The sequence below is a fragment of the Triticum dicoccoides genome, chromosome 3A (assembly GCF_002162155.2).
Source record: "Triticum dicoccoides isolate Atlit2015 ecotype Zavitan chromosome 3A, WEW_v2.0, whole genome shotgun sequence".
NCBI lineage: Eukaryota > Viridiplantae > Streptophyta > Magnoliopsida > Poales > Poaceae > Triticum > Triticum dicoccoides.
The window spans coordinates 564470386-564482662 of record NC_041384.1 but is presented as its reverse complement, the minus strand read 5'-3'; the positions used below and the strand labels follow the sequence as shown (position 1 = coordinate 564482662).

The 12277-nt window shown below is 45.0% G+C and overlaps 1 protein-coding gene across 1 annotated transcript; it reads left to right on the top strand.

Annotated features, from left to right (window-relative positions):
* Positions 1–923: 923 nt before the first annotated feature.
* LOC119272571 lies at positions 924–6875 on the top strand. The gene is made up of 13 exons (XM_037554038.1): positions 924–1218; positions 1731–1835; positions 2626–3332; positions 3443–3613; positions 3774–4040; positions 4467–5064; positions 5203–5416; positions 5512–5692; positions 5789–5887; positions 6110–6244; positions 6375–6478; positions 6588–6660; positions 6771–6875. The coding sequence occupies exons 1-13, from the start codon at positions 924–926 to the stop codon at positions 6873–6875; spliced, it is 3054 nt and encodes a 1017-aa protein (XP_037409935.1).
* Positions 6876–12277: the final 5402 nt, after the last annotated feature.

The window sequence follows — 12277 nt, the reverse complement described above, 5'->3', positions numbered from 1 at the left end:
ATCTCTATTGGCTCCATCACCGGCAAGGATCAAACTTATGGCAACTATTGGCAAAGGATCAAAGATAAATTTCATCAAATTATGTCATTTCCATACGGTCGGAGCTTGAAGGGCCTTCAAGGCAGTTGGGACACCATCAACAAAGCTTGCTCCCGTTGGTCCGGATGCTTGGAGCAAGTGCAGAATGCACCACCAAGTGGCTCCACTATTGATGATTATGTGAACATTTCTTCATCTTCAAGTCCCTAGCCGTGTTCATAGGAAGATTATGAGTTCACGGTTGTCTCAATGTTTGTGTGTAGGATCGGATCGCCAATGAGTACTACAAGCAAATCCCGGCCTCCAATGGCCAGTCATTCACATTGTTGGAAATGGCCCCGGGATAATGAGAAGTGGAGGGTGAGGGACAAGGAATCCCCTTCAAAGAGAGGCATGAAAGTGGAGGTTGAGGATGATGATGATAGTGATGATGCACCAAGAGGAGAAAGAAACCAGGGCAAGCCGGATGGAAACAAGAAGGAGAAAGCAAGAGTCAAGAGGTCTTCCGAGGCAATCACTTTGAGGGATCGAATTGGTGAGATGGCGAAGATGAAGGAGGCTATGCTAGCCAAGCATTGGGATGCAAAAGTTGCCATGGCCGAGAAGAAAGAGAAGCACAAGGAGGAGAAATGGCAAAAGAGGTGTGCCTACGAGGAGTGCAAGCTCTTCCTAGAGGAGTAAAAGAGGAAGGACGAGAGGACTGGCGAGGAGGACCGGTTCATGATGATGAATCCGGAGGGCATGGATGCAATGGCAAGAGAATTTTGGGAGATGAAAAGAATGGAGATCATGCTCTAGAGGGAGATGGAGCTCCAAAATCTTATGGCTGGTGATGGTATTGGGTTTGGAGGGGGCTTTTCTTTCGGGGTGGAGGTGGCTTCGACATGGGTGGTGGTGGCAGTGATGGTAGCTTCGGCATGGGAGGTGGTGCTTCGGCAAGCCAAGGGAATGATGGTGATGGTGGTCGAGCTCAATCTCCGGTCCAAATGAATGGTGGTGATGGTGCTGCGAGCTCTCCGATTCAAGTTCATGAAGCTGGTGGTGCGAGCTCTCATGTTCAAGTTTGTGAAGATGGTGGTGCGAGCTCCCCGGTTCAAGTTCATGAAGATGGTGGTGCGAGCTCTCCGGTTCAAGTTCATGAAGATGGTGGTGCGAGCTCTCCGGTCAATGTGGATGATGGTGATGGAGTTGCTAGGGGCGGCGTTGGTGGCGACGTTCTTCGCAACATTGAGAATGTTGCTTGATTGATCTATGTCGTTTGAGCATCTTTTGCTTGTTTTATCACGCATTCATGAATCTAAACTTGATACCTCGTTTGTTGCGCATAATTTTTTATGTGATGAAATAGTATGATGATCAACTAGTGATGTATATATATGATGATGAACTTGTCATGATAAACTTGATAAGTGTAAGCTTATTATTGTATTTGCAGGACGGCGAGCCCTCCGGCGCGGAATAGATCCCGCAAACGTGTCCCACAAGACATTTGCAGGACAGATTTACGGAAGGGAAGTGTTTGTGGCCGGTGCACCGGCCGAACCATTGCGCCGGTCGCGCCCCGTGCGTACGATCTCTTTTTTGATCCAAGGACACCGTTGCGCCACGTGTTACCGTTTTTTTAACGCGCTCGTAGTTATCCCTTCCAAAGTCATTTTTGCTGCATCCGATCTATCCTTCGTTTCGAGCAGGGCGAGCGCGGGCGACGTGCTTGTTCGCGCAGGGCGACGGCGTCGGCGGCGGCGGCGGCCCAGGGCGGATCTCCATTCTCCGGCCATCTATGGCTCCCCCCGATGGTAACTCGAGCCCAAATGCTTTCCCCTTTCCATTTTCGTTGTTTCTCCCCCCTCCCCCGTTGGATTTAGGGTTAGGGCGTCGCTAGCCGCGGGCCGCCGCCGGCACCGACGCGGACGAGGATGGCGTTTCCGCGGTCGAGGGAGGCGGCGGGGTGGCGTTCCCGCGGGTCCAGGGAGGAGTCGGGGTGGCGTTCGCGCGGACAGAGGCAGGGGCCGGGGTGGGGTTCCCGCGGGCAGAGGGAGTTGGCGCGGCGGTGAATCATGGTTGCCGATCTGATCTGGTGCCGGCGTAGAACTGTCGTAGCTTTTGCTTGTCCACAGTGTAGTATTGCTAATTCTTGTTTCAGTCATACGAGCAACTACTAAAAGATTCATTAGATTGGTGGATTTGGGTATGACTCTGGAAACAGACTTGTGGAAACAATAAAAAATCTGAACCAACCCCTGGCCAAAAAGTTCTTAGATGTTTTGCTTAGGCCCTACCCAGTGGTTGGCCAGAAGAAAAATCCCCGTGCCACTGCACTAGTAGAACACTAGAAATATAAGTACATTATTTTGTCTGGTCTTATTTTTGTTCTCCCTATAACTTTGGTCTTATTTTGTGCTTTGGTCTGATATGCACTATATATATTTTTTGCCAATGAATCACTACTCGTTCTGCTGCGCAACCCAACATTCCTGAATTCATACGTTTGTCAGAATTTTTTAGGTGTTCATGTATGTTTCTTCCTAGCTTCTGATGGTATGGTTTTATGGTTTTATTGACTTTGTGTTTTTTCCTTTTTTGTAGATGTTGCAGGTAACTCTGGTGAGAATGAGGGGAGTAAGAAGGCTAAGAAGAATATTAAGAAGAAGAAGAAAGGCAATCTATGTGGCTTTAAGTCAAGGTTTAACTCAAAAAGGCTGGCTCAGATTGGGAAGCAAATATCACCGGAAAAACAGAGAATCATAAGGGAGGGACCGTTTGGAGACTTGTTGGACATCCGGTCTTTCAAGGTGCCCCATGAGCTCATTGAGTTTGTTGCGATGAACACGAATCACGTACTCTCTGAGTTCAAACACAAGAACAAATCTATCATCTTCAGCAAGCTTATGGTGAAAAGGATTTTCAACGTGCCATCCGGTGATAGACCCGTGAAGATTCTAAAGAAGAGTGATGAACATGATATTCGCAACATTTACAAGGAGGGGAACAGGGCTCCAATCGCCCATGTTGTCAAGTTGCTCACTAGTTGCAGTGAGGAGGACGTGGATATGATAAATAGGACTTGGGCACTCCTTGCGTTGGCAACAGTTTTGTGCCCAGGCACGGGCAATATGGTGAACCTTGAGTATCTTGCTTCCTTGGAAGATATGTCTTTGGTGCATGAGTTCGCTTGGGATGAGCACTTGTTGGCACGAGCGATGGAGGAGGTTGGAGTCTTTCAAGAGAAGAAGAGGATGCAAGCAAACGCAGAAAAAGAGTTCCAGATTGCTTCATGCCTCCCCATGTTAGCGGTATGCAATGCAACATTATGAAATACCTCCATCTTTTTTCCTTTGCTGCATGAAACCTTCATGACTTTTATGTTTTTTGTTGGCTAATGTCCTTTTTCCATCCCATGCAGATCATATACATGGATCATGTTGATATCCCGGCTGGCCTCCCAAATGAGCATGCTATTGATTATTCCGTGCCGAGGATACGTTTTGTTTGCCAAAAGGATTTTGAGTGGCTGGATAAAGTTGACAAGAACAAGCTCACTCTTATCCAACCTTTCTACGGGAAACACACCCATGTAATTTTGCTACATCCCGCCTATGTATTTTCCTTTGTCAATGGAGTATTAACACCCCCCTGTTTTTTTGCTCACTGATTTTGCATGTAGTAATCTTTGCTTTTCCAATTAGTTTATGGCAGCCTTCTTATTTCCGCCACTCATGTTTTGTTTTTTCTAGATCCGGAGTTTGTGCAACACCCCCTATGCAGCACAACTTGTGGGACAGGAAGTTGGTGCTGAAGCAGCTAGTGGGCAGGGAGGTGGTGCTGAAGCACCTAGTGGCCAAGGAATTAGTGGCCAAGGAAGCCAAGTTCAAGGTGCTGAAAATCAAGCAAAGAACTCTCAATCAAACGAGGCTCAACAAAATGTTGATGCTGAACCACACCTATCATCATCGCTGAACGAGTGGCTGCAGCAATCATTCCCTAGCATGCAAGATCTAAGGGTACATTTTCATTTCCTGTTTAGGCTTCACATTATTTTTGTTATATCAAGTTGCAAGTGTATATTTATTTTGCTGCATCCTTCATTTTGATGTGCTACAACCATGTTCTGTTTTTGCTTCATATGTGGTTTAAGTTCATACCTACTAGGCTTTTTTTGCTACATCCATGTGTCTAGTGTGCTACAACTACCTTCTGTTTTTGCTTCATCCATGTTATAGTTTTGCTACATCCATATCATAAATCTGCTACCTACATACATGACAGTAATTTGCTACAATCACACTCTTTATCTGATACATAGTAACACAGTAGCATACCTACTTGTTTTCTCGCTCCATCCATACCTCTAATGTGCCACACCCACATTTTGTGTTTTTTTACATCCACACATGTGACTAAAATGTACAATAATTGGCTTGTTGTAGGTACCAACTCAGTTTCAAATGCTTTACGACAAGCACAAGGGTTTTTTTGCAGCGGAGGTGGATGATATTGTAGGCAAGTTTGGACAGTGTTTAAAGGGATTGCAGTGCAGCCGGATGGCTGCCCTCCTTCGCGATGTTGGAGACGTCGTCACAGCTACCAGTGAGCCCAACTTCTCCTTCGAAGCACCTATCATGGACGAATGTCACGGAAAAGAGAATGATGCTAAAGCTGCAAATGATGGCATTGGTGCTCAAGCTCAAGCTGAAGGTACAACACCTAGCATTAACAAGGATGAAGTCACCGGATTGAAGCAACAAGTAGCAACCGAGGCTGCTGAAACTCGTGAGCAACAACGAGTGAGTTTCGAGATGGAAGGGAACGTCTCACCTCACAGCCCCCCACTCTTCTATGATGCACCCAGGAGTGCGACAGCTGGCATTTGGGACGACGAACCATCCTGTGAGTTGTTCCCAAAGGGCTCCGAAGACTACGAGATGATGCATTGCACGGATGAGCCTATAACCAAGAAAAGCACAGTCAGCCCCATTTTTGAAAACATCCCCGTGTTCCCTGTTTCAGACGATGATGACAGCCCAAGTATGCTTCCTTCCTCCTGCATCATTTCTTTTTGTTTTTCTCCATGTCATTTTTTTCGCTACATATGTGTGATTGCATCAAATTCTCTTTTTGTACAATCCCTTGCAAAACTCATCCATTTTTTGTTGCTTGCTGCAGCTCCTAATATGGTCGCTACAGAAGAGCATTTTGTTGAGGCAAGCAGTGGCCCTAGCACACATGACAAGAACACTAGGAAGAAGAGGATGGCCAAAGTTCCAGCGGTAAAAAATACCAAGGCAAAGAAGCAAAAGGTTGATGCAGCTGCAGCCATGTATGAGAAGTATGTAAAGCATGGGAAACCATTGAGGAGATCACATGCCAATGAACAAGTGTGAGCTACCTAAGCCCTATCTCTTGTTGCTTTCTGTTTTTTATTTTTTTTCTGCTCGAAACAAATGATTCATTTGGTTGCATCTATGGTAACAGGACACCTTTCATCAAGATGGGTGGATTTTACATTGGATACAAGAAATTCCTGGTATGCTTCAAGCCTCGTGGGGATATGAATGATGAGGTTATGTCCCTATGTATCGAGATGAACAACATGACATCCCGTGCAGCAAGTGGTACGAATCGGAAGAAATACATGTTCTCAGTCCACGCGGGGGTAAGTTTTTGCAGAAACAAGCAATGCTTCATTCCTTTTTTCTTCACATTTTTTGTTGCAACACACACTAACCATTTTGTTGTATCCTTCAAGTAGATGCTACTAAAACAAGACCCAACAACCTTCCAACCAGCAAAACTCATACCCGAGCTTGAAAGGGCTGTGACAAAGTTCAAGGCGAATAAATATGACCTCGTAAGTTTCCAGAGAGCCTACTTTTGTTTCGCACCACAAATACTTTGAAAATATGATCCAATGATGTAGCATTTCTTTCGAAACATATGTAGCAATTATTATTGATGTTGACAACATCTGTTTGAAACACATGTAGCAACTCTAATTGATGTTGGAAGCTTTTTTGCACATCAGTTACATGTGTCTGAGTCCCCCTTTTGCCTTTCTTTTTGTGCTTTCCAGCTTTTTTTCACAATTGTTCATGATAAGCACTGGATAATTGTTTGCGCAAACTTGCTATACAAGCAGTGGAATGTATTTGACTCAATCCATTCAAAAGGAAAACAATCTCCTTTGAAGAAGCAAGCAAATAACCTGGTAGGCTCATGCTCTCTATTTTTAAAATTTCTGTTTGAATTTTGCTTCATCTACATAAATGCCATGTTGTCATCTTTCACACACCTTATCCTTTTATTTTCAAACTTTTGTGCGTGTTTCTTGGTGGTAGATCACAAACTTTGCAGCCCTCGCACAAGAGTACAGCCAATTCAATGTCGATGTTGGATCCTTCGCCCGTGTTGACCTAGAGGATTACCCAAAGCAAGATAACCTGTGAGTTTTCTTTTTGAATTTTGCTTCAATCATGTGTTCCATTTCAACATTCTTGCTTGTTTCAACTATGCATCGGAAATATGAAGGAGAATTTTTTTTAATCTCACAGATGTGATTGTGGCTTTTTCGGGCTCAAATATGTGGAGAACTTTGATGGGAAGTCAATGAAAGAGTTCAATCAGGTAATTTCTTTTGTATTTTGTTGCAATCTACTTTCCTTTTTTTCAATACTCATGCAACACAAGAATAATTAGTATCATACTTGCTTAATTTTTTTCATTCATTTTTACAGGAAGACGTGGCGCGATACCGCATGGATGTGGTGCACAACCTTTGCACTCACCCAATGAACAATGCCCCAATGGAGCGGGCATTCAAGGAAGAGTTGGCGGCTTAATTTGCGGGAGGGTTCAAGACGATCAAGCTCGTTTTCTTTCGTTAGGTCTAGAATCATGTCTGAGGTGGCAGCGTTCTGATAGTATTAGAGTAGTGCGCGTTCGTATGTACCCTAATGATACCTTCGGTAAACATATGTGTTCTTTTTTTGGTATGTAAACCGATGATAACTTGATCTCTTTTGGATGAAGCACTTCTCCCGTTCTTTAATGGATGTGATCTTCTGCTTTGCCAACATGATCATGCATTGACACCCGTTTATTGTTTTGCTGGTTATGAGCTTCATCCATAGAAGTTTCAAGGGAATCTCTGTGCAATTTTTCCCCTCGAAACCTTTTTTCATGAAAACAATATGTGGATGCTGCATTGTCACAGTCAAATTGTTGGAAGCTTACAAAAAATAGCTACAACCTTCTGTTAGATTTGTTGCATGGCAAAAATCTACATTTTTACCTGTGATTTTTTTGCTACATCCCCTGTGATTTTTTTGCTGGAAGCATAATGTAAATAAGCTTCCTTTCCAAACTCTTGCTGCATAGCAAAACCAACACTTTAAATCATTCAAGGCTTTTTCCTTTTTCAAACTTGTTATTTTGCTTCAACCATGTTTAAAAAAGCTTCAACCATTGTTTGAAAAAGCTTTCAACCATGTTTCCAAAAGCTTCAACCATTGTTTAAAAAAGCTTCAACCATTATTTTTTGCTTCAACCATGTTTAAAAATGGCTTCAACCATTGCTTGAAAAAGTTTCAACCATTTTTTCCAAAATCTTTCAACCATTTTTTTTTTGCTTCAACCATGTTTAATAAAGCTTCAACCATTGCTTGAAAAAGCTTCAACCATGTTTTCCAAAAGCTTCAACCATTATTTTTCAAAAAGATTCAACCATGTTTTCCAAAAGCTTGAACCATGTTTCCTACAAGCTTCAACCATGTTTACAGAAGCTTCAACCATGTTTTTAAAATGTTGCAATCATGCTTTTTCACAGAGATTCTAAACATGTTTTCAAGGATATTCAACCATTGAGTACTATTTTAAAAAAAAAACTTATAAGTTGGCACCATCATAATTCAAAAATCAACATTCTGCATTTTGAAACCACACATGTAGTAGTATGTTGCAATCCCAAAACACAAACATTCACAACTAGTCAACACAACTTTTTATCATAAGACATGGGGTGTTACAAGGTAATTCATCATTGTTCCCCTCACGGAACATCCTAAAGTGTAAGGATTGGCCCAACACCTGGAGCTTTCGCGCTCGCACTCGCAGCAAGAAAAGCGGCAAGGAGTTGGCAGTTCTTCACGTTGTGATCCTCATCTTCACAATATTTGCATGGAGTCTTCTTTTCCATTGGCTTTGGAGCTTTCTTCGTTTTCGCTGCGTCCTTCTTTGCTTTCTTCTTCATTTCATCTTCTCGAAGCTCAATTAGTGGCTTCCTTCGCTTCTCTTTTTCTTTTGGCCTCCCCTTCTTTGCTGACTTTGGTGGGTTTCGTAGTCCTACGGGGGGTTTATCCTGCTGCCCTGTACTGGGACCCCCTGAGAGTTGTTCATTTGCTGCATGACCTTGGGCTTCTTCGCCTCGTGCAACTTCATCGATCGCTCTAGCTTTTATTTCAGCAACCCCAACACTGCCCTGATCAATTAGCCCAGAGACAAAACTATAAGCTTCATCATTGAAGCATGCATCAGAAGCGAGTTTCCCAAACTTCCGGCAGAGAGAGTTAAACTTTAGGGTGTTTGTTGTGGGGACGCCGAAATGCATAGCTCTATGCCCATCGCCTGGTTCAGGTGCAAGGTCGGTTGCTCTCTTAGACCATCTTGGAAGCATGTAATTCGCAGGTATCGCTTGCACGTTCAGGTGCACCATGACACGGATGATATGTGGGCAGATCAGCCCACACATCTCAAACATGTTGCAACTGCACATGTATGTCTGATCATCAGGGGCAACACGCACCGTGTACACTTTAGGGTTCATGCCATCATTTGCAACAAGACGAAACCAGCCGACATTCCCTTGCAGCTGGTATTGCAACCCATAGCCTGTTGATTTAGCCAATAGTTTCTGAAACTTGAAAAATACCTCTCTGGTATAGAAATCAGCAGCCTGCTTCTCAATGTTGTAACTGCAAACAAAAAAGCTTCCAACATCAATAAGAATTGCTACATATGTTTCATTCAAATGCTGCATCCAAACTGTACTGGGAAACTAAAAAAAATGCTACATGACTTTTTTGGACTTACTTGCCCCAGAGTGGTGGCCTCGTCGCTTCATTGATGAAGCCTGCATTGTCTTCACGATCAAGCATCAGCTCCTGGCAAAGCTCAAACTGCTGCACAAAGGTCCAAACCGAGTCTCCATGGTGATTTAATGTCTTGAAGTAGGAATTCAGGCCCTCGGAGCGCCTAGTTGTTCCTGTGAATGGGAAGAACTTATTCCTAAAGTACACAGGAGCCCACGTCTCCCTGCTGTTCCACATGTTTTTGAGGTGTTTCTTATCAGCCACACCAAACACCTCGACCATCTGCTTCCACCGTTCTTCAAACTCCTCAACGGTGTCTGAACCATTAATGCAACCATAGAATGCTTCTGCAAAAGGCTCATCCTTGCCCAGCATCCTCCCTAGTTTTGTTCTTGCAACCCGGAAGACGTGCCACTTGCAACATCTGTGTGTTGAATGTGGGAATACCATTGAGATGGCTGTAGCCATTGCCTGGTCTTGATCAGTCATAATGTTCAACGGATGCTCATTATTCATTGCCAACATCCATTGCTGGAAGACCCACTTGAAAGTTTCAATGGTCTCATCAGGCAACAAAGCACACCCCAAGCAAACAGTGTGTGTGTGGTTGTTAATGCCAACAATTGGAGCAAAGGGCAAGTTGTAGCGATTTGTGCAGAATGTGGTGTCGAAAAACACACAATCTTTGTACTTTGGATACAAGGCCCTTGTTCTCCCATCAACCCAGAAAAGCGCCCTAACAGCTCCATCTTCTTCTAGCTTCGAGAAAAAGAAGTTTGGATTCTCCACTTGTCTTCTCTCAAAGTACTCGATTGTCAGCTCCAAATCACGTTCCGATAGGCCCCTTCGCAACTTTGCTCTTGCATTTGTCACATCAGTCTTCACATACGGCAAACTCCTTGGATCGCAACACCGTGCATCTCCAAGCAAGCCCATCATATTAGCCGTAGATATGTTGTGATAGTGCAGTGAAGTGATGTACTGCATGTCTGCATCCGGGATCTTTCTGTGAGAGCGGCAAAATCTCCGACGCCCCCTTTGCAACATCAACTGGTGTGTGTGATCGGCCTCAAAAATTGTCACAACCCAGCTACCGTCTTTGAGGTTAACACCCATATGAGCCTTGCAATCATACCGCTCCAACCGATTTCTTTTCCTCTTGTCGCTCACATCCATATAGATGCCAGCTTGTTTGCTTGGAGATTTTTTGTTACTAGCATAGCTCATATCAACATCATCACACTCATTTGTTGCAGCCCCTTCAGAAATGCTATCACCAACACTCTTCGAAGGATTTTTCCGTGAGTGTATGCACTCAAAAACTCTATAGATTAGAATGCGCTTCTTATCCGAGCTATTTTTCCTACTATACTTTGACGTCACAATGCGAGTTCCAAAGCCCATCTTCGAGGCATATTCATTGTAAACACGCTGAGCTTCTTCAACATTGTCAAAAACCATTCCAACAAAAGGGACAACTGGCTGTGATGATATATCTTCATCCGGTTCGTCAACAAGCGTTGCAGCATTTCCATTGGCATTGTCACTAGCCACACGAGCATTGCCTTGATTTGGAGCTACACCATCGGTGTTCAGCTGAAACGAATCGTCACTAACATTTCGCGGAGTTTCATTCAGATCAATGCCTCCTTCTTCTTCTTCTTCTTCATGTGCAACATTTTGCATATCATCGTCAAGGAAAATTGATGGCTCAACAGCAACATTCTGCAACAAAATCAGCAACCAAGTCATTTTTTTTGCTGCGTGAAAAAATACGTAAAAAGCACGAACAAAAAAAGTGGACGCGGCATGGCAATCATAACCGAAAAACAATTCCTGCATGCAGCATTTTAGGATGCAGCATGCAACATCCAGCAAGTAGCATGAAGCAAATGCAACACATGCTTGTAACATTTTATCAACATCCAGCAGGAAGAAACATCTTACTAGCATTAATTGAGAACATATTAGCAATATTACACAAAAAACAAACACAAGCATGTTGGCAACATCTCTTTTCAATCTCATGATCATCAAAGGTTGCAAAAATTTTTTTGTGAACAAAATGATCTAGGGTTTGCAATTGAATTTCATACCAGATCAAATTCATCCCGGCCATGCCGTGCTGCATCTTGGAAGACCACACCAGGGTTGTAGTACCGTTGCAGCACCGGTCCACTACTACCAGGGTCTTCCCTCCTCAGTGGGCTTCGGCCATGAACGGCAGCGGAGCTCGAGCCCAAATCCATGGCGGCAAGGAGGTCGTTGCGGATGTACGACATGGTTGAAGCAAGCACAGGGCGTCTTGATAGATGAGGGAGCCCCTCCTCGAGGTTATTAGGTCGTGGGGAACAAAAAACCGGCGGATCCGGCCGCCGCCGCCGCGGGTTGGGGAGCCGCCGCCGCGGGTTGGGGACGAACAGACGTTTTCCCCGTTGTGGCGCGTCTTTAGCACGGTTGCAACATAACATACCATTTTTTGCTGCAACGGTTCATTAGGTACCCACTTTGCGCGCAGATCTGACGGTTGGCGCTGACCGCATCGGACGGTTCGGGCTCGACCGGCCCAACTGTTGGGCCGGTGCGCCGGCGCAGATCGCTGGCCTTTACGGAAACAGTTCCGTCGAAGGTCTCGCCGTCCCATAAATAAATTTTTCGGAGTAAAAGGATAGAACACGCTGATACGGAGTGGTAACAGACACGTAGCGCGGTAGATGCCAAACGTATGGACCAAACAATCCGTTGGCGTTCAGGCACTACCATGTCGGTCGGATGGGTCCAAGAGGATAAGAAAAGGCCGCCGCAAAGAAGCCACGAGACGAGAGGATGGAAAGGTCTATATGCCACCGGCTTTTGTCCTGACCGGGCGCGAGCCGAAAGAAGTGCACCGCAAGGAACCATCAATCACCGTCCCCTCCCGGAGTGGATCCCGACTAGACATTCCATCACACACTACACTAGGCAAAACCAGGATGTCGCGCCATTGCGCTCCTCTCCACGCGATCGATCTCCCCGCGCGCGCGCCACGCCTCGCGCTCCACAGTCCACCCCCCATCGCCTCCCCGCCACGCGGCCCCGCCCCCTCCCTTTCCCCCGCCTCCCCGCCCACCACCTCACGAAACCAGCGGCCGCCACGGCAACCAGCCTAGTGGCCC